The sequence below is a fragment of the Empidonax traillii genome, unplaced genomic scaffold (genome assembly GCF_003031625.1).
Source record: "Empidonax traillii isolate 1590-97213 ecotype Southwest subspecies unplaced genomic scaffold, ASM303162v1 scaffold863:size338993, whole genome shotgun sequence".
Taxonomy (NCBI): Eukaryota; Metazoa; Chordata; class Aves; order Passeriformes; family Tyrannidae; genus Empidonax; species Empidonax traillii.
The window spans coordinates 317,925-338,993 of NW_020956056.1; the positions used below are offsets into that span (position 1 = coordinate 317,925).

Below are 21,069 nucleotides of genomic sequence, written 5' to 3' on the forward strand. Positions count from 1 at the left end.
ATCAGGCATTGGAACGGCCTGCCCAGAGAGGTGGTGGATTTACCATCCCTGGAGGTTTTTAAGCAGAGATTGGATGTGGCCCTTAGTGCCATGATATAGTAATTGGAGTTGGATCAGGGGTTGGACTTGATGATCTTGGAGGTCTTTTCCAACCCAATCTATTCTATGATTCTATGATTTAACGGGCAACAGGGAACGAGCGCTCCCTCCGTGAGGGGAACGGGCAACGAGCTCCGTCCGACCCTCCGTGAGGGGAGCGGGGAATAAGCCCCGTCCGACCCTCCGTGAGGGGAACCGGGCCGGGACTGCCGCAATATGTGGAATATGTCAAGATTCTCCTAAGTCAGGATGTTTTTTGGTGTACGCTCTTTGTGTACTTTTAAGCCTCATCAGCAAGGGAGTCTAATGAGCGCAACGGGCAGCAGGAGCATCCCTTAGTCAAGGACATCTGGGAAATAACAAGATTTAAGGATGTAGTAAATCAAGATGTTGATGTACGTCTATGAATACATGGCTAACTTGGCAAAAGACTTAAGGTCTGTGTATCCCAGAGCTGAACTATCTTCATTATAATACTAAAATCACTCCTATAGGTAAAAAAGGCCCTGCCCAGGTGCAGACCCATCCTTTGAGAATGTGGAGAAGTTCACTGGGGTTCCGTAATTTGTATGGATATTACTAAATGATCCTAATAATAGAAGGGCTGTACTTGGAAAGGGACTAAGTCTTAAATTCCGTGTATAAATAATTTATGGATACTACCTCCAGTACAAACTACCATTAATGTGCCCGAAGGGAAAACACTGGCACAGGGCGCCCGGGGCACTGATGGAGTCACCATCCCTGGAAGTGTTCAAAAAAATTGGTTGTGGCACTTGGGGACGTGAGGATGGGTTAATGGTGGCCTTGGTAGTGCTGACTTAATGGTTGGACTCTGATCTTAGAGGGCTTTTCCAACCTTAATTATTCTACGGAGAACGAGAAGGAAAGGAAGGAGCGGTTACCAAATTCCCAGCATTCGGTGTGAATTCTTAAAGAAGGAAAATACCACTAACACTTTTCATTAATTTGCCCTATCTGAAGGCATGAAAAACCGGGATCCCCGAATACCCGCTGTTCAAAGGCACTAATGAGCAGCTATTAGTTGTTTTGCTAAATGCTGTAACCCGAGTCTTTGTGGTGCTCACAGGAGACAGGTGAGTGCTGCTGGATAAGAGCCTCAAGCAGCCAGACTGAAGGATTTGATGAAATGCTCCTGTTGTGATACTTCGCAGCCTGTCGAGGTTGGTTACCTGATCCTCGGCCGTACCTGAACCTCATTGTTGCAGCGTTTAATAACTGAATATCCAGACGACCTATAAAGGTGCCTTTGGGGAAAGAATGATGGGAAAAGAGTCGACGTTCCCGGCTCGAAATGGGCAACAAGCAAACCATTTTCACTCAAGAGCAACTGGATGCATATCAGGTATAAACCAAACGAAATGATTGTTTGAATAATGGCAAAGATTTTTTTTTTTTTTAGCAATCTCTTTTAAATATTAATAGGTAGAAGTACTGAATTACACCACAGATTTTAGTTACATAGTTCGATTTTTACCTCAGGAAGAACAGTTATGAAATACTTCACATTGCGTGCCAAAAAGAGAGCTTTAATGCTTAGTTACGTGTTTTAAAATATCACTTCATCGAAGTTACTGTACAGGAAAAGTTTGGGCCAATGTTTGCTAAAAACTCATTACATGTTATATCTTTCCTTGTTTCGCAGGACTGCACATTTTTCACAAGGAAAGAGATCCTGAGGTGAGTATTCTGTGTGCATTTTGTGGGTAAAGGACATAGATTGCTCCAGTGGCAGCTACATACAGGGTCAGGTATTTAAAATTTGTGTAAATCTATTTTAAAATTGGTTTTAAAGTGATGCCTTTGGGCAATCTTAGTATTTTTGTTGGGGTTTTTTTTTTTGTGTACAAACTCTGTGTTATCTATCCTAAACTGAGACAGAACTCTAAATTTTGTATTTACGTACCAGTCCCTCTTTATTTATCAGAAAGAAACGCAACCAGTTCTATTTAGTGGATACTTTGCCAGCAACATCCACATTTCACATTGTTTTATGACAGATGCTTCAAAATATACTGTTATCCTTTGGAATATTTGGCCTGATTTTCATAAATCCTTAACGACTGTGTCCAGCTTTCTTCACGTCTGCTTATAAATAATTACACTGCTGCTTCAAAGTACACTTCCCCCCTTCATGTGCCTCACTGAACTCTCCATTTAATCTCTGGCCAGAGGTTCTGATAAAGACAAGATGGGGAGTGGGACTGAGAATCTTCGCTGAAAACCTGAATTTCTTCTCCCCTTGTAAGAAACACTCACCCAGACAGTACCACACACGATGCTGAAGCTGTGTTTGCCCTCCCTGACCCTCGGGCACGTGAGCACAAAGGGAATCGTTGCATTTCTCTTCTCTCAAGGTGCCATCACGCAGGTTTTTTTGGCAGTTTCTCTGAAGGGCAGAGCACGGGTGGCAGTTGGGGGCAGGACTTTGGAACCCTGACATCTGTGTACGGATTTTAGACAGCATGAACTAGGAATTGGTTCTGTAAAAGGTGGAATCTGTATCTGCCTCCTTTCCCCAAAGGAAACAGAGGCCAGAAAACCATAACTATGTCATGAATTAAGACATTTATTATTGATAAGGATCCCTTTTAAAATTCTCTCCTATTGTTTTGTTGGTAACAGCTGTGAATGGGATCCTTTCTCTAGTGCAAGAATAAAGCAAAGCCACGTTGAAAAAGCGGTGAATGCATTCCAATCCTGACGCACATTTTGTGTCTCTTGAACCTGAGTTCTGTGGAAAAACAGGAAGGTACTTGGGGTGGATAAAAACCTGTTAGGGTGGATCCCAGATCCCTCTTCCTGCCCATGACTTTAGGTTTTATTCTGACGTTTGAACTGAATTTTTCACACTCCAGTTTCAGCTCGTTGTTTTTTTGGCCGCGCTGTGCAAGCAGATCCCTCCTGCCTTGCCACCAGCATTTCTGTGTTTGGAAACAAACCAGGTGGACCTTCAGGTTGAAGGTCTTGTGCCTTGTTATCCTGAACACACATCCCAGTGACACCACATGCCTGAACACCTCTGTGGAATAAATCTGACACAGTAAAAATGTGGTTTTGGCTGCATAGCTGTGTAAGCATTTTCACCTCACTGTTCTATAATGAAGCACTCTATTTTTCACCAGTTACACTGTGTGTTGCTCTTAATGCTGGTTCTTCCACCGCCACCATAGTGATTCTGTGATATATTATAGATACACTTGTTATATATTAAGAGATGGACTTGTGGGTCCCTTCCAGCTGAGAATATTCTGTGATATATAATATATATATTAAAATATATGTCACTTAGTGACCGATCTCCATCTGGAAATGGAGGAAAAGAGCGAACAGTGAGGTGGAAGAGGCAAACACACCTTGTTCTCAGGGGTCTAAAGGACTCATTCACCAAACAAGCCTTTCTTTCTGCCTCAGGTTGTTTTACAGGTACCGAGACCTGGCCCCTCAGCTCGTTCCCCTCGACTACACAGACAAACCAGCTGTGACACTGCCCTACGAGCTCATTGCCAGCATGCCGGAGCTCAAGGTACGAGCCAGGCACACGACTCGAGTGACACACTGCAGTTTAATCTGCCCTGTTTTAATAATTCATCCAGGACTAATTGCTGGGAGCCCTGGCCTACAAATAAATTTGGGTTATCGCCAGCAGAAGTCTTTCTGGAAGCTTCTAGCGATTCCCAGAAAACACCCTTCATGAAGCTGCACAAAGTTACAAGCCAGCTGCAGCTGTGTCTGCTGCTCTGACAGGAACAGAATGGCAGAAAGGGGAGAATTTGCCAAAAAAGAGGTTTCAACCAAAACAATCTGGCTCCAAGTGCCTTATCTGCACTGCAATCCCTGCTGGTAAAGCCTGACCTTCCCTCGCTCCTCTGTTTTCCCAGGACAACCCGTTCCGGCAGCGGATCGCAGAGGTGTTCTCCGAGCACGGCGACGGCAACATGACTTTGGATGATTTCCTGGACATGTTCTCAGTGCTCAGTGAAATGGCTCCCAGAGACCTGAAAGCTTATTATGCTTTTAAAATTTACGGTGAGTGAGAGGTGCATAACAAGAGGAAAGGCTGGGGGAAATCCTGCAGCTTCGTGCAGGAAGGGATGCAAAACCTTCAGTTTGTCACCACGATGATTTCTAGTTGGCATTTCTTTAAATTCCATTTCAGTGGTTTGTTCTCTCTCTCTCTGATAAAAACTTTTGGTTTTCTTTATCCTTTTGCCTCTTACTTACTTGGGATAAGGATTTACTGCAAAATTTACAGCCTGAAATTATCTGCGGTTTTCAAGAGCTGATAAACATTTAAGAAATATTTCTGTCTGAAGAGCTGCTTGGAAAAGTGCAGCACAAGGGATTTGGCTGCCCATAAATCTGTAGGGTGGATTTGGGAGGGGAAGGCAGGGAAGAACAGTGCAGGCTTTTTTTCCTCCAAGGACAAATTTAAAGATTTCATTTTTTTTTAAGGGACTATTTTCAGTTATTTTCTTTATGTCCAGCTAAAGACAAGCAATATATGGAAGAAACAGAATCTTGCTGGGATGATTTATAATTGTTACCCTTATATATGAGAAGGAGAAATGATTAGACTTTTATTTTGTAACTGAGTTTTTTTACAAGCACAGAGAGGTAACTTCCTTTCTGATTTGAGTTCTACTGATATAAATCCATCACATCCTGGGAACCAAACCCTCCTGTTGGGTCTTGGCAGCCAACCACGTGAAATGCCGAAATTTAAATTAATTCATATTTAAATTAATTTTGTCTCTTTTGTCAGATTTTAACAACGATGATTACATATGCAAATCAGACCTAGAGAAAACTGTCAACAAATTAACCCGGAATGAGCTGACCCCAGAAGAAGTCAGCCTTGTTTGTGAAAAGGTCATTTACGAGGCTGACGCGGACAATGATGGCAAACTGTCCTTGGGAGACTTTCAGCACATGATCCTCCGAGCCCCAGATTTCCTCAGGTAATATTTGCTTTTCATTTCTAACACAGAATTGCTCTTAGTTTCTCTGTCAAAGGCCTCTGAAAGGTGTATTTCATGTTTCCTCAGCCTTCTTAGATCCCCACTCTTCCCTGGCAGGTTCTAGTGGAGCTGCAAAGACTGGGAGAACAGATGCTTGGAAAAAAAGCCTGGAGGCTTCTTGACTTGCTTTTGAACCTCCAAATGTACTTTTTATGTGACAAAAAGTCCTTGTAACTTAAAAAGTTAATAGGAGCACTCAGGCTGCATTGGTGGGTAGGTCCATGAGATTTGCTCACTCAGTGCCTGACATGGTGTTAATGTGGTTCTGATGCACAAATTACACAAAGCAGCACTCAAACCTTGCATTTATTTAATGTACCCAGTCCTTGCAAGTGCTTCATAAGATGAACTTTCCAATTTTACAGCACAGCCCTTGAATTAATTTAGTTAATCCTTTGCACAGTGACACGTAAATGATCGTGGCTTCCTCTTGTTAACAGCACATTTCACATTAGGATCTGAATCCAGTGAAACACATGGATGGAAGCACTTCTGGAACCTTAAAAAACTATCACTTCACCCAAGATTACCAACCACAAGAGCACAAAATGAGAGGGGCAAAGACTTTGGTTGCTTCAGACTTCAGAAAACTGTTCTTGTTTTCCTCTTTTAAAGGATCAATTAATTAAGCTCTGCATCAAGATTTCCCTGGAATTTACCAAAATGTCTATTCCACCCTCAGCTAGAGCAAACCTGGCCTGGACAGTGAGATGGGAAGTATTCTTTTAAAGTTCAGATACCACCAGGCAGTAAAGGAGCTTGTATAGCTTCTAAAAATTCCCAAGAAAATGCCTTAACCAGGAAAAAAACCCACTTGAGAGTAGTTTCCAAAACACTGTGATTAATCAAAATTGTGTAAGCAACTCCTGATCATTTACAGTCTTAATAAATGCTCCAATGAATCAATTTGCAGATGTATTCTCCAGAGTGCAGGATTTACAACAAGAAACCCTTCCCCAGGTTCTGTCCCTCTTCTCTAATTTCAGAAATCCCCTGTTTTCCACACCAGACTCCACGTGCACAAATGATCAACAGGACTGACAAACTAAGTCTGTAAAATTCTCTTTTCATTAAGAAGTTTATTTATGCAGTGCTCGGGGTCCTGCACAACAGAAGTAAAAACAGACATCCTGTAATAACCAACAGTTGCAATACAAAGATGAAAATCAATGAGAAGTGTTTAAGAAAGCAGTTGTAACGTGTGGGAAGGGTGGCAGCCGAAAGTGGTCATCCTAAAAACACAATTTACAGTTCTTTTTACAAGATTTTGGGATGCTTTAAGTTCCCCTTCAGAACCAAGTTGTAAGTCCCAGCTTAGCACACAGTTCCTGCAGAAAGGCTGGAAAGCTGTTTTTTATCACCTTTATCAAGCACAGGAACTGCAGGGATCAGTGAGAGATGGGCCAGGGAACGAGGCAGCCTGGAACGCTCAGCCTGCAGTTCCCACTCTCGTTCCACCGAGCAGATCTTCAGTTAAACTAGAACTGAGGACACAACTCATCATTCCTCCCCCAGCTCTTCCAGAACAAAGGAGCCCATCCTCACCCAGCTGTTTGTTCCTTCCCCCCCTGGCACAAACCAGTCCAAGAGAACACAAAAATCAGGGCAGTTTTGAGCCAAAGGCACCCCCACAACAACCCCTCAGCAACCGTCAGGGAGATGATGAAAAGCATCTCACATGGAAGGAGAGACCAAAGAACTTTCAGCAGCAGTAAAGAGACTTACAATAATCCATAGGATTTATAAATCTGAGGCTGGAATTCTGATGCTGGCACAAGGCTCTGATGTCAGGGAACACCAGCTGTGCCCATCAGCACAGGACACACCACACAAGTGTTAAATCAGTGTTAAGAACAGCAGTTCCACCAGTTCTGGACACGCTGACAGCTCTGCACCCAAAAAGGGTGAGGACCATCCCAAATATTGCAACCAGCCTCAAGAATAAGGGCAACCACAGAATTCCATGAGACTCATTAAAGTAAGGGAATTTGAGAACGTGCTCAAAAATGGGCTTGTTTCTCTACAAACCAACTGTTAATCAATGACCTGCCAGTTTAGTGGTATTCAGACACTGAGGATGTGTAGTAAGCACAAGTTAGTTTTTGCAGATCTACCTAAATCCCTCAGTTTTACAGATTTTATACCCAATTTCAGGGTTTTTCCTCCTTAGTTGAAGAAAGCTTAGATACATTAATGTAAATGAACATGGTTTGCTTTGCCCAGCTCGAGATGAGTTCTTGATACTGTCCACAGGCAGACCTGTGGCACCAAGTTAGATAAACCACTTATTTTTCCAGTCACTTTGAAAAAAATAAGTCTGGCTCAACACCTGGCTGTATAAAGCAGAATATGGATGTGAGACAATCCACAGTTACTGCTCAGCCAGAAGCAAATCATTCCACTGCTCAGTTTTGTGTAGGAAAACAGCACTCAGACCACGCCTTCTCATCTCCCCAGTTCTGCCTCAATCATTTCTTGAAGCGCAAACTCTCCCTTTAAAACCATCCTTATCTCAAGACAGAGAAGCTGCTTGTCCAAGCTGTGTTAACCACACTCTGAAACACAGTGCCTGGAAGCCTCTTCAGATGATTTTATCCTGCAAATACATCTGTGTGTAAGTCCACCACGGTGCACAATCACCAAGTCCTCGTGCTAAAAAGCCACAAGGAAACAAAAAAAAAAAAAACAAAACCAAACCCCCATAAGGTTCTGTTTAGAGGAAAGCTTTAATCACGACAGAGCTTGTTGTAATCTGCCATTAAAAAAAAGGTTGGTAGAATCTAAAATGCATTTTTATAAACCAGCAACGTACACAGTGAAATATCCTTTTTCCATCTCAGAAGAACGGGCAGTATTCCTGTTGAATCCAGTTGCAGGCTGCAGATTTATAATGTTAATTATGAAAACAGATCTGTAATTATGATAGATCTTGAACTACAGTAACACTCACTAGTGCTACTCTGAGGCCAGAGCTTAACACCACAAACTTGAAGGAAACAAAACCGGTGAGTCAATTCAACAACTTTAAAATCAACTTACCCTTAAAATCAATTCTACCCTTTAAGTGCAGTTGTCAATGTAAACAAAGCGTGTTAACAGTCCCAGTGAGCTGCAGGACACAGCAGATGCTCTTACTGGCTCCTTTAGTCAGAATAATCGGGGTCAGAGCTGCAGCCCCCACCTGTCAGGGGCTGAACTCGGGGCTTGCATTTCACACACAGCAGTGTCGTGGGTGAGTTTGTGGCAATGAGTCCCCAGCCCGTTTCTGGCAGGACTGGTGTCATTTGCAGTGACGCAGGTGGTTGCTACCAGACATCAGCAGTGGGGACACCCAGCAAATATAATGGATATTATATTAGTTCCCAGCAAGGCAAGGTCAGCTGGGAAGAGTCTGTGTTCAGAGAGTGCAGGTGCAGCGTTGATTTGCATGTGTGAGCAGGTGTGCGTGGGAAACGCCACTGGCAGCGGTGCAGCAGTTCCCCTCTCGCCACTTAAAACTGGTTACGACTTCGTGACAGATTTGGGTGGAAAAGTTGCCCACTGTAAGGTGACAAATTCAGTGTAAGTGCCCCTGCCTGACCCTGACCTGGTTCTCCAAAAACAGATGACAGATCACCTGCACAGGACTGGCTGCAGCCAGTCAAACACATCTAAACACCTGGACTACTTCATTAAGCAGTCAAGTCTAACGTGGATATAAATTCCTGATGGTAAGGACCCATTATATTTACAGCACACTTTGGTTTTTTTAAAAAAATAGAGATTCCTTCGAGGAGAAATTTTGGTTTTTTTTTAAACTTCAATCGTACTTGTGGATTGTCAAGAGTAACAACACAACTAAGCCAGTGACAGGCAAAGGAGCTTCTCTGTAGTAGCAAAGAGGTGGAGCTGCAGAAAGCTCCCTCCCACCTTCTGAGAAGGTCACCAGCCTGCACTGCTCCCCTCGGGGCACGCCTGGGATGGTCTGTGAGCAGCTGCAGGCTGGGTATGCACGTGGATCATGCACGCACACACACACCTGCACTTTATTAACAGGGGCATTTCTGCTTCTTGTTCATCCTCCTCCACTGGGTACGTGACAGACACGCACACAAGGGTTGAAAAGTCTCTCAGCAAAGGTGCTGCATTCCCAGGCCACGTGTGATCTGCTCCCCCTCTGCTACACAACACCAGTGGCGAGCTGACCAAAAGGAACTTGTTCCATCTCCAAAACTGAAGAGTCAAACGATTACCAAAATAAACCATTTCTTATTCAGGTGGTCACAGAGTGACAAAGGTTTGTTGGGAGCACTGAGTCCACAGGCAGAGGAAACCTCACTCAGCACAGGCACAGTCCAGCTCAGGTTAAGGCCGTGTCCCTCACAGAAGGACACATCGGAAAAAGCTGCTTTTCTTTTGCTGGTCTGGTGTGATTTTGACTCCCTGGTTGCTGCCTTGTGGGCTATTGCCTTCCTGAAGAGGCAAAGAATATTCAGTTATTTATTTACACTTCACAGCTTCTCCCACCCCTATTTCATCTGGTCATTCTCTTGAGCCAAGCCCCACATACACAAAAACTTTCCCTAAAATCCACAGGAGGCTTCACTCATTTATCAGCCTTAAACCAGGCACAAAAAAATGTCTAGAACTGCATCTGCAGCTTTTGGCTTTAATAGCTCACACTGCACCTATGTTTCTTCTTTATATTAACTCAAAGAGAGCTGAGGTTTAAAAGATAATAAATTAAAGGGCATGCCTGGCTCTTGCTGAAACACTCCTGAAACGTCAGAAAGACCCAAAACATCCCAGGCCAATCAATTCCTGTCTGAACACACGAGGGTGGAAAGTATCATTAAACTGCTCTAACCCCCAAGTGACTTTTATTAAAATGAATAAATCGTTTTATTTAGAAAACCTCAGCTAATTCTCCTGAAATGCAGAGACAATTGTTTACAAGCCAAGGTCAGAGCCCAGCTTGACAGAACTAAAAATGCATTCCTAGAACATTTCAGTGATCCCTTATGAAAGAGACCGTGATACAGTTTTTATACACTGTGAAAAGTTCTTGCAATGTGGCTTTTGGGTGTTTCTTTCTTTTTTTTTTTTTTTCCTATTTAAATCCAGCATAGACAAAATAAGTTACTCACCAACTTCTTGTCCATTTTTGCTTTGATATCTCTTGCAAGAGTGAAAAACGCCTGTGACAAGTCAAACAGCTCAGTGTTACAGGGGAGGTAAAATATACCCCAACAAATAAATTAAATAACAAATACACCCCAACTCTAACATACTTTCTTGCTTAGCAATAAGCTGAGTTTCGACATGCACCAAACTCCTCAAGAACATCAGATTTTCAGGTTTTCTCCCCCCTGCTCCAGATTTTAATGCTCCTTCTCTACATCCACAACCTCCTTTTTGAGCCCAAAAGTCCCACCTGGGGATTGTGCAGTGAGAAAACGCCGTCCTTTATCAACCCTGTTCTTGAGCACAGAGACATCAGCTGAGCTTTCCCTTGTGCTGCCCTTTGCTGTGACACCCCGAGGGTGTTCTAAGCACTGAGTTGCATTTACATAAATTAGCATAATGTTAGTTAAACAACACCTTAATGGGAGGCAGGGAAATGTGTTTAAGAACCCACCCCCTGCACCCAGCAACGGACAGGCACCTGTCCTCAGTGTCTGTGTGCACACAGAAGACAGCAAACATCAGAAGAAGGGGGCTGTACTTACATTCTCTATGTTTATATTTGCTTTTGCACTGGTCTCCATGAATTTAATCCCAAAGCTCGCAGCAAGCTGAACAAAAGCAGATTTCCCATTAGTTGAACAGTTGCAGGAGCAGCTCCAAACACACCCCCCGGGCACAGGCTCTGCCCCTCCTGCCACGAGTCACCCGAGCTGGGGATTTACTCACACACAGCAACTTGCAGCAACCAGGAACTAAATCTCACTGCTGCTGGCCTGTGTTCTCACCAGCTTGGCTCTGCTTTTACACCCTGCACGTGTTTTAATCTGCTCCTTCCTCTTTTATTCTTCTTCTTGCATTGACACCCTGTAACCCCCGCAGTGCAGATGGGCTTTCCCTGCCTCAACCAGTGCCAGAAAAGACCATCCCATCTACCTGGTCTCGGTGGCTTTCGGCCCAAAAGAGACATTTTCTCAATGTCAAACTCTAACATCCTTCTCCTTAGAGAAATCCAGCTCGTTGCCTTGCACCTGACAGACAATCAACAACAATCCTTTAACACAGGCTCAGCTTTTTCATCCCACAGGGAAACGTCTTGCCATGACAGCCTGGAGAACGTTTAATCATTCCATTCAGGTGGTGCCACACTGACAACAATCAGAGCAGCTTGTAGACTTTGCAAAGCCTAAGGTGAAATCCAGCAAAGCCACAGAGCACTCACCTTCTCCCCTTGCTCTCTAGAGACTTGTCTTTTGTCGTTGGCGTCACATTTGTTGCCCAGGATCATCTTCTCGACGTCTGGAGACGCGTGCTGGGACAGAGAGAGGCAGACACGGGGCTTGGCTTTTATACATCAACACTGGCAGGCACAGGAGGCACCACCCAAGTGCCCAGCGTGGAGATGCTGGTGCTAAAAACCTCCTGGAGATTCCCAGGCTCCCCCCAGCCCCCTCATCCCAGCCTGTCGTGGCACCATCACATTGGGTGCCCTCCAAAGTACAGGGGCAACACAACAGATCACACAACAACAGCCCCCACCACAAATCACTGCCAGCCAAGTCAGGGTGTTACCGACTTCCACCCCATGGATGGAACATCAAATGTTCCTGATTTCCATCCCATTTATTTCCCAAGTACCCTCCAGCACAAGGAAGGTAACACTTCCGAAGCAGTTAAGCTTCAATCACTTTCCTCAGAGGAGGAAACAGCACCTTTAACAATCAGCAAGCAGAGAAATTACCTCTTCAATATTCCTGACCCAGTTCCGAATATTCTCAAAAGACTTTTCATTGGTGATGTCGTACACTAACATAATGCCCTAAGGGTCAGAAGGAGAGAGATTGTTTCAGCCAGGGGTAAAGGCTCATCTGCAGCAGAGAGGAGCAATTTAACAAGGACTATTTTTAATGCAGTTGGTTCACAGTCAACGGCAGCAAGATAAGGGGCGCAGGATGTGTATTTATAGATTGGAACATGGGGAAAGGTCCCAGCATGGCCAGGAGCAGGAGCACAGCTCAGTGTCCAGTCGGGCACTGAAGGTCAGCTGTGCCTGTCCCACCTCAGCCCCAGCTGCCCTGACCATCCCAGGTGGGTTTATCCCAGCCCAGATCCCAGGATTGCTCCTACCATGGCTCCCCTGTAGTAGGCGGTGGTGATGGTCCGGAATCGCTCCTGCCCGGCCGTGTCCCTGGAACAGAAGGACAGGGGGCTCACACACCACCCCCACCACCACCCAAGAGTTAAAGAACTTCATTCGAACCAGTCTCCAGGCGCACTAGGGCTGAGTTTGAGCTTCTGAGATACAACAAACTACCAAACAGCACAGCCGGAATAAAACCACCACCCCGCCGTCCCCACGCACAGCCCCGGTGACCGCACACCCCCCGCGGCACGGGAGCCTCACCAGATCTGCAGTTTGATCCTCTTGCCATCGAGCTCTATCGTCCTAATTTTAAAGTCGATACCTGAAAAGGAGAAGCAACGAAATCAATCGCAGCTCACGAGCCGGGCGACCAAACCAGCGCTCTGTCTGCCCTTCGCTTTCGCTGTTCCACTTTCACGTCCTCAGAGCTCCCCCCGCGCTGGATGCCGGGGGACTCCGGGGCTGGGAGGCCGGGGCTGCGGGACCAGGTGGAGGTTCCCGGGCCGGGCGGGGCAGACCCCACAGACCCCTCCCGGAGCCCCCCCGGGCTCAGCGAACCCGCCACCCCCCCCGGCCCGGGCTCGGAGCCGCGGCGGCCGCAGCCAAGCCCCGCGGCGCGGGCCCGCGTGTGGCCGGGCGCGGGCTCACCGATGGTGGAGATGAAGGTGGCGTTGAAGGCGTCCTCGGAGAAGCGGAAGAGCGCGCAGGTCTTGCCCACGCCCGAGTCCCCGATCAGCAGCAGCTTGAACAGGTAGTCGTAGGTCTTCGCCATGTTCGCGGGCTCAGGCCCCGCCCTCTGCCCCGCCCCCTTGGCGCCCATTGGCCGAGCGCGGCGGGGAGCGCGCGGAGCTGGCGCGCCATTGGCGGGCGATCCCCAAGCCGATGTAAGCGGCGACGCGATTGGTGCGCGCCCTCCTGCCGGGTGTAAGCGGCGCTGTGATTGGCTCCCCCCCGCCCCCCCCGCGGGCGCGCCCAGTCACTTCCTGTGGGTGGTGGCAGTGGTGACGTCACCCCCGCCACTGCCCAGCGTGACGTCACGCGGAGAGAAGCGCCACAAAAAATCAACAAGGAATCCTCGGTTTTGTGAGAAATGTTTTAATATAGGAGGGCAGGGCTGGGCGGGGCCGCCGCTGCCCGGGGACAGCTTCTACCAGGTTATACAAAAGGAGTCACGAACCGTGCGGGGCAGCCACGGGCAGGACACGCGGGAGCTCCACGGGGGCTCCTTGGGGAGGTCTCCGGGGAAAGGTCCCCGAGTGACACCCGGAGCCTCCAGCGTGGCTGTGCTGGCCATAACTTAATTGGCTTTCCCGGGATACAGAGAGGGAGGAGGAGGGAGGAGCGCTGCGGGGACAGGCGGGTCCTTGGCCGCTGGCAGGTCCCTGCTCTCATCATATACAGTTCAGTTCGTTTAGCGTCTGGTCCAGTGTCTGGTGCAAGCCCAGGTTCTCCTCTTTGGCTTGGGCAAGTTTTTCTAGAGAGAAAGAAGGAAAACACAATTAAAGCCATGCTATCTTACAGCTTTTTCACTTTAATAAAACCTGTGGTGACTTACCTTGGTGTTCAACACACCTCAACAGCTGGAGCATCTTTTGGCAATTGCTCTCATTTTAGGGAGGGTTTTGGCCGGACTTGTGTTCTGACTCAACATGTGATGTACAGGACACATCCTGCTGTGTTTTCCTTGCACTGAGAGGTTTTTAACCAGGCAGATGGAGCACAAGGACACACCAAAAGCACCCAAAGCTTTTCGCTGCCACCTGTGTGTCCTGGGGACACTAAAACTGAGGGGTTTGCCAGTGCCAGATCCTGCCCTGGCTGTGTCTGCCCTTTCCTGTGTGAGGAGCTGAACATGTTTTTGGTGGTGTCACCAGTGCAGTTTAGGCAAGTCCCAAGAAAGGAAACCCCAAAGGCTGACAGGTAGAGGTATCGTGTTTTATTGAGCTCAGCGCCCACAGAGGTGGAAGGGGCACTTGTGGAAGTGGCACAGGAGTGACAGGGACGACAGGCAAGAAAAGCTTGAGAAACGCAGCGAGAGGGAGCCCCCCCCCCTGTGGCCCCACACAGGGGCAGGTCACAAAGAGGTCATGTCATTGAGGGCATGGTCAAGCTCCTCACTGATGGCTTTGTACTTCAGCTTCTGAGCGTAGAGCTCGTCTGTCGGTCAGCAGGGCCAGCAAGAAAGGCAGGCAAGAGAGGAGGCCACAGGAGGAGGAGACAGGCAGGAGGCAACAGCAGCCAAAGCAGTTGGGGAGGAAAACAAGAGAAGAAAACAGAGGCGTGGTTGAGTATCAGAAGGGAAGCAAAACACCCACACAGCTGCCCGGTCAGGAGCTTCACCTACGGTTCCTTTTTGCAATCCCACAATTATTTTTTCAGTAAGCAGATTAAGTAGGGTTGGGATCTTGAGCCCTTGAGTCCCTGAGTTGGCCCAAAGCAGGTTGTTGTTGTTCCCAACTTTTTGCGGGAAAACCTCTTTCAGAACTTCCCAGTAGACACATCACACCCATCTACCAATACACCTGCTGCCCTTCGCCAATAAACCCCACCACCCACTCCTAGAATTTGTTTTCTGATTTGGAACCAACCACTTTTAAAGAAATCTGAGCCATTCCATACCTTCCAGGTCATCAATAGACTTTTCCAGTTTGGCAACGGTTCTCTCTGCAAATTCAGCACGAGTTTCAGCCTAAAAAAAGTTGAAACAGAGTCACTGGATGCTCTTAAAAGAAATGATGCCAAAATTCAGGTTGGGGATGGCCAGACTCACTTCTTTCAGCTTGTCAGAGAGAATCTTGATTTCTTCTTCGTATTTATCTTCTTTTTCCGAGTACTGTGAAAACAATAAACACTCTTTAAGGGAAGTGGTAGCAACAATAATAAATGTTTATGAAACTGTGACCTATTTATAACCACTTTTCCTTTTACAACAGCTGCAAACCCCATTTCCGTGGTTTTCTCTTCTTCCCCAGGCTGTGCAGGCTGGTGTGGGCAGAACTGATGGAGCAGGATCCACAGCCAGGCAGCTAAAACCTCTCACCCTGCTTTGTACTTCTGGCTTATTTCTATGAATTTTATTTACAAGTTTTGGCTTTGCCTGTACCCCTTAGTTTGCTGCAAGAAACCAACCTTTTCAGATTGAGCTTCCAAAGACTTCAGGTTGTTTGTGACGTTCTTTAACTCCTCTTCGAGGTCACTACATTTACTATGGGGGGGATAATAAAAATATGAATTACTGGTGTGATTTAATTTTCAAAGAATTTCAAACATACAAGGAAGGAGGTGATTAAGTCTTAAAGGAGAAAAGTGGGTCTATAATGCACAAACAAGCTTTTCTACACGCCTGCCTACCAGGAGCAAATTTTTCTAATGAAATGCAGTGTTGACTCTCAGTGTATTCTAAGCAGTTACTCACACTTCAGACACCTCTGCACGCTCCTCAGCTCGTTCCAGTTCACCCTCCAAAATAACCAGTTTACGGGCAACCTGTAGAGACAAAACAGCTCTGTCAGGCCAGTCTGTCGTTCACAGGATCTCAAATGCTTTGGGTTGGGAAGGACCTTGAAGATCATCTCATTCTACCCCCTTGCCACGGGCAGGGACAGCTTCCTCATAGATTTCTCTCAAAGCACTACACTCCTGCTTCCTTTGGAATTAGAATAAATTAGAATAAAACACCCCCCCACCCCCAGACAGAACAGACTTCCCAATTAGTCGGATTTCGCAGCGCTTTTGGCACTAAGATGCTGCAAAGTCACTATGAAAACTCCTCTTCGCTGGGAACGTTCCAAGGTTGGAGCATCAACAAGTGCACGACGAGGGCCTAAAGCTGGGAGGGAAGTTGCTGCTCAGAGCTCCCCTGAACGTTTCACCATTTCCTTCTCCCTTTTTTACCTCCTCGTATTTGCGATCGGCCTCCTCGGCGATGTGCTTGGCCTCCTTCAGCTGCATTTCCTGAATCTCCATTTTCTCTTCATCTTTCATTGCTCTGTTCTCAATAACCTTCATTCCCCTGCAGAAGTCAAAGAGTGTTTAATGTAGAAGCGTTTCAGCACTTTTAATCTCCGAGGTCCTGAAGTGGAATTTGTTATTTGTAACCCAGAAATGGCCCATTATGACCGTCCATGTTCTTCAAGGCTAAAGGAATTACTCACTCAAGCTTGTAAAGAAGTTCTGAATCTTTGACCTGCAGATACTAAACTATACGGGAACATTTTATTCATATTTAATAAATTTTTTTTACCAAGAGAAAATCCCAAAGGGACATACCTCTCGCTCTCATCTGCTGCTTTCTCAGCTTCCTCCAGTTTCTGCAGGGCTGTGGCCAGTCGTTCCTGGGCACGATCCAACTCCTCTTCCACGAGCTGGATGCGTCTGTTCAGAGCTGCCACCTCCCCTTCAGCCTGTGAAACAACCACCCAGACCCCGGGTCACACTGGCTGCTGGAAAACCTTCTCAATTTATCAATTCCCTTAAAACTGCAAAGCATCTCCCCGGAGCTCCAGGGGCCCTTCTGCCTCTGCTTTTTGTTTGCTTAAACCGTGGCATCTCAGGAATGTCAAGGTATGGAGTGTGTGCTTGTCCTTTCTTTTTTTTTTAATGGTACTTATCATTCCTGCCACACAACAAAGGACAGGATTGCCAAAGGATCGAAGTATTTTTGGATCACTTTACTGGGCAGAATCTATCTACGGTTCAAAAACGAATTGTTCCCACAATGGCTTAGTTCCAAACCCTTCACTGTTGGTTTCTCTGCCCTTGGTTCCCTCCTGGACCACAGTCACAACCCACTGCTGAGGTCTGAGCCAGTTCCTTTTCCATCCTGGCTCCCAAGCCTGCAAACACTGAAGGATCTTCCTGGTCAGCAGGGCCTGACAGTTGGGCTCAACATGGCAGAGTCAGGCTTTTTGGGGGCAAAATTAGATATGTTCTTAAAATAAGTTCACTTTGCTTCCTGTGCTACTTCAGGAATTAGGCAGAAACCATCTCCTAATAAGGTCTGTTTGTATATAAACTGCTCAGTAATTGGAGTGCTAATAATGTATAAAAAAATATACTAACTTATAAATGGAGAGACTGCTGGGAGAAAGGCCTGATACAGACAACATGGACAAACTGGTGTCCATAAATATGTTTATTGAGATATGGCTCCTTTAATTGCTTGTTTTTGAAGGAAAATAAAGCCCTGCTTTCATAACTGCCAGGTTTGCACACTTTATTGTCCCCAAATCTGAGCAGGATTGCCATATGTAAGACAAACTTTTTTTTTTTTTTAAACACTTTTATGGGCTATAGACCCTGGAAGGGTGATTGTTTTATGCTTTATGTTAAAACACTTTGAAAAAAAAAAAAAGTGTTTTGCTGCAGCTTTGCAAATTTGGTCACTGACCACTCCTAAGCTGGAGGAAGTGGTTTCCATTCACAGCTGAGCCATCTTGGAAAGGAGTTCAGTGGCTGATCCAAATGGAAGCTGACCCAGGATTCCTCTAGTCATAAATTATCCAACATTTCATTTGTTTTTTACCCAGTGCTGTGTTTAACTTTCTCGATTTGCGCACAAGGCATCCATCGTGTACAAAACTGGCATCTGTTCTGTGGCAGCAACTCCTTCCTCTAGACAGGGCACTTTTAAGTCATATTTTAATTCAGCGAGATTCCAAAGCTCTGGAGCCGGGGCCACTGGGAAGCTGGGGTGAGCCTGGCTCCACCTCTCCCAGCAGCAGCCCGCAGTCCTTATACGGTAAAACTAACTCGCTGACATGTGATAAAATAGCAGGAAGATGCCGGGAAGGCTGATTACACACAAATCTAAGTGAAACCAGCTGTCCAGCCCCGGGAGAGCCGCACGCTAGTGGAGAGTTCGCGTTTCTCTGTGAGAAAAGCAGGAGGGAAAGTTATTTTTCAGCAGTTCGGACATTCCCCAGCTGTGCCGGAGCCAGCGGTGCGGCGCCGAGAGGCGGGAACTCCCCGCTCCGTGTCATGCAGCGCTTTTCCCTAATTAAACAGCCATTTCCTACTAAACTCGCAAGCGCTCCCCGGTGCCCACGGGAGCTCGAACGCGGGGCCGGTGGGTGTCCCTGTTCCGCGGGGATCGGCCCCAAAGCGCGAGAAGCGGCGGGCGCCGGGGCCGCGCCCGGTTCCCCCCGCGATGGGAGCGGCCGGGACGGGCCGGGACGGGACGGGATGGGGCGGGCGCTGCGGCAGCACCGGCGGCTCCCGCGGGCCGAGCGTGCGGAGCGGGGACAGCCCGGGGATGGAGGCGGCCGAGGGATGGGCGCAGCCCAGCCGTCCTCCCGCAGCGAGGGGAGAGCCGGGCGCGCCCCAGCGAGAGAGAGCCAGAGACAGGAAGGAAGGAGCAGCCCGGCAAGAGAGCGACCGAGAAGAAGGCGAGCAGGCAGCAGCCCCGGGCGGTCTCACTTTCTCCCGCAGGTCCCGTTCTAGGTCCAGCTCCCGCTGGAGGACCTGGGCGCGATCCTCCGCCTCATCCGCCTGTTGCTGCAGGCACTGGATCTTCCTCTTGACGGCCTCCAGGGAGCTCGGCGCGGCCATGGGCGCGGCGGGCACGGCGGGCTGGGCGCGGAGGTGCTGCACGTGGCGGCCCCGCGCCTTTCAATGGCCCGCTGACGTCACGGGCTGGAGGTGGAGGTAGAGCTGGTGACGTAGCCCAAAAGAGCCGGCGCGGGCAGGGACGGGACGGTCCCGCCCGTCCCCTCCCCGTCCCCATCCCGGTCCCTGCCCCTCTCCATCCATCCATCCATCCCCCTGCCCATCGCCATCCCCGTGCTGCTGCTGCTGCGGGGGATGCAGCCCGCGCGCCCCGGCCCCACCTCCCGCTCCTAAAAAAGCGAAGGGGGGGGGAGGTTCGGGGTTGGTGACGCCGCTGCCGGGCGGGCAAGGCCCCGAGGTGTGGCGGGGGAGCCGGGAATGCTCTTTAACCCTGGGGATGGAGGCAAAGGGCATCTTTGCGCCACAGCTGGAGCCCTGCTGCTGCCCCGGCTTCCCGCAGAGATCACCATTTTGTTTACGTGATGAAAGGAGATTTCAGCTTTCCTAAAGGATTCCCACCCACAGCACTTCCTTCCTCCCCCCCGTTTCAGTGCCGTCAGTTCTCCTCTGGGTGTCCATCGAGCCCCCGAGCGGCACCGGGTCCCAGCGGCAGCTGCGTGTGCCGCGGGCTCGGTGCAGAACAGCTCCGGGTCCCTCCGGCAGAGGGGAGAGGAGATGAAATCCCTGCACCACAACCCTGCCTTTCTATCCTCAGCCAAGTGCTGCAGTATAGAAATTCTCAGCCGTTCCCATCACCAGTGTAGTACCTACAGAATACACAGAGTTAGAGGGGAGTGGGTACATACATCAGTGGCCTTCTTCTCAGCCTGCTCCAGCTTTTCCTGGGCATCTTTGAGAGCCTCCGAGTACTTGTCCAGCTCATCTTCGGTTCCTTTCAACTTCTTTTGCAGAGCTACCAGCTCATCCTCTACCTTTCAAAAGAGAAAACCCCAAAGTGAGCATCTTGATATAGTATCAGATACAGTTTAATATGATAAAACCTCTCTTTACTATTAGTTCAACCCAGTGTAACATACAAAGAGTCACAAAAGACCAGATCAAAGTTCTGCTGGGGACAACAATCTGGGAATGACTGGTAGTAGTTGCCAGGGAAAGATCACTAAAAACATCTCACCCTTGAAGAACATTCTCTGCCACTGCACACGTGGCATCTATGTTAATACAGAACTCGGTATAAGCCCTTTTTCACCTCATTTTTTATTTTGGACACCCTGCAACAATCAGTTTTGCAGCATAATTATAAATGTTTTTAAATTATGTCCCTGTGTTTGTTCCAAGACTTGGTGATTTATCAGGAAACTATTCAGTTCCTGTACAGCTGGAAAAAAATGAGTGGTCATTCCCTAACCACCTTTGTGTGAGGTTCAGGACACTTCAACCCAAATGGAAGTGGGAGGGAACAGGGCTGGCCCTGCTGTAGGAGGGACTTGGTGACCCTGGCAGGTCCCTTCCAACCTGGGTTATTCCCTAACTGTGGCCCAGCAAGACATGCTCCATCCTACCGTGAGGCTCAGACTCCTCCATACCATATAAATCCATATTGTTCACTAGAATGGTGCTATTTATAACCTGCTGGGAGAGTGTTTAATGACAAACTGTCTCATGCTCCCTGAAGAATTCACGTTATCAGAGGCTGGCTGCTGATAAGGGTGGGCCTGCAAACCCATCTGCTCCATCCTTTCATTTGCAACTCAAAACAGCTCAGTCTGCCGAGAAACTGATTTATCTGTTCAGCTCCACCTTCACAGAAATTTAGTCTATCAAAATAGTTTGTGTTTTGATGCACTTCCTTCATTTTAGTTTCAACGACGAAGACATTTTTGGCAGTGTGGTATTCTGGAACGTTGTTGTGTCACAGTAGTTTTACTCAGAGTAACCAGAGAGTGTGAGAGAACTGAAACCTTGCTTGGGTGCAGTGGGACAGTGAGCAGCAGGATGAAGGTGATGCTGCCTTTGTGTACGAATATTAAAATCACTACTTGAGTACTGTGCCCACATTAAAAAAAAAAAAAAAAAAAAAAAAAAAAAAAAAAAAAAAAAAAAAAAAAAAAAAAA

At 47.5% G+C, this 21,069-nt stretch overlaps 3 protein-coding genes across 6 annotated transcripts; 1 reads left to right on the plus strand and 2 right to left on the minus strand.

Annotated features, from left to right (window-relative positions):
* The first annotated feature begins 202 nt into the window (after positions 1–202).
* CIB3 (calcium and integrin binding family member 3) lies at positions 203–6,084 on the plus strand. Of its 2 annotated transcripts, none has more exons than XM_027902354.1 (7): positions 203–536; positions 1,275–1,465; positions 1,766–1,800; positions 3,535–3,646; positions 4,002–4,149; positions 4,886–5,081; positions 5,582–6,084. In XM_027902354.1, the coding sequence occupies exons 2-7, from the start codon at positions 1,415–1,417 to the stop codon at positions 5,601–5,603; spliced, it is 564 nt and encodes a 187-aa protein (XP_027758155.1). In that variant the 5' UTR covers positions 203–536; positions 1,275–1,414; the 3' UTR covers positions 5,604–6,084. The 2 variants fall into 2 exon arrangements, with proteins under 2 accessions (XP_027758155.1, XP_027758156.1); XM_027902355.1 differs by lacking the exon at positions 203–536 and adding an exon at positions 1,021–1,196.
* Positions 6,085–9,200: 3,116 nt separating this feature from the next.
* On the minus strand, positions 9,201–13,236 carry RAB8A (RAB8A, member RAS oncogene family). The gene is made up of 8 exons (XM_027902357.1): positions 13,096–13,236; positions 12,709–12,769; positions 12,432–12,492; positions 12,046–12,123; positions 11,527–11,616; positions 10,850–10,915; positions 10,268–10,318; positions 9,201–9,593 (listed from the first exon to the last, which is right to left on the minus strand). The coding sequence occupies exons 1-8, from the start codon at positions 13,217–13,219 to the stop codon at positions 9,501–9,503; spliced, it is 624 nt and encodes a 207-aa protein (XP_027758158.1). The 5' UTR covers positions 13,220–13,236; the 3' UTR covers positions 9,201–9,500.
* Positions 13,237–13,529: 293 nt separating this feature from the next.
* On the minus strand, positions 13,530–19,930 carry TPM4 (tropomyosin 4). 3 transcript variants are annotated; one of them, XM_027902344.1, is made up of 8 exons: positions 18,865–19,042; positions 16,717–16,850; positions 16,342–16,459; positions 15,863–15,933; positions 15,577–15,652; positions 15,218–15,280; positions 15,067–15,136; positions 13,530–13,921 (listed from the first exon to the last, which is right to left on the minus strand). In XM_027902344.1, exons 1-8 carry the CDS (start codon positions 18,994–18,996, stop codon positions 13,839–13,841), a joined length of 747 nt encoding a protein of 248 aa, XP_027758145.1. In that variant the 5' UTR covers positions 18,997–19,042; the 3' UTR covers positions 13,530–13,838. The 3 variants fall into 3 exon arrangements, with proteins under 3 accessions (XP_027758145.1, XP_027758147.1, XP_027758146.1); XM_027902346.1 differs by lacking the exons at positions 13,530–13,921; positions 18,865–19,042 and adding exons at positions 14,369–14,604; positions 19,800–19,930; XM_027902345.1 differs by lacking the exon at positions 13,530–13,921 and adding an exon at positions 14,369–14,604 and having other exon boundaries at positions 18,865–19,043.
* Between the last annotated feature and the right edge of the window lie 1,139 nt (positions 19,931–21,069).

Bases quoted from the DNA above. Each gene is read 5' to 3' on its own strand.
- TPM4 (XM_027902344.1), bottom strand. From the start codon at position 18,996: ATGGCCGCGCCGAGCTCCCTGGAGGCCGTCAAGAGGAAGATCCAGTGC. The intron at 16,851-18,864 runs GTGAGACCGCCC...GTTGTTTCACAG, and splicing joins AACGGGACCTGCGGGAGAAA to GCTGAAGGGGAGGTGGCAGC. The intron at 13,922-15,066 runs GTATGGAATGGC...CTTTCTCTCTAG, and splicing joins GTCTATTGATGACCTGGAAG to AAAAACTTGCCCAAGCCAAA.
- CIB3 (XM_027902354.1), top strand. From the start codon at position 1,415: ATGGGCAACAAGCAAACCATTTTCACTCAAGAGCAACTGGATGCATAT. The intron at 4,150-4,885 runs GTGAGTGAGAGG...CTCTTTTGTCAG, and splicing joins TTATGCTTTTAAAATTTACG to ATTTTAACAACGATGATTAC. The intron at 5,082-5,581 runs GTAATATTTGCT...TCTTGTTAACAG, and splicing joins CGAGCCCCAGATTTCCTCAG to CACATTTCACATTAGGATCT.
- RAB8A (XM_027902357.1), bottom strand. From the start codon at position 13,219: ATGGCGAAGACCTACGACTACCTGTTCAAGCTGCTGCTGATCGGGGAC. The intron at 12,493-12,708 runs GTGAGGCTCCCG...CTTCTGTTCCAG, and splicing joins AGGATCAAACTGCAGATCTG to GGACACGGCCGGGCAGGAGC. The intron at 10,319-10,849 runs GTAAGTACAGCC...GACTTGTCACAG, and splicing joins CAAATATAAACATAGAGAAT to GCGTTTTTCACTCTTGCAAG.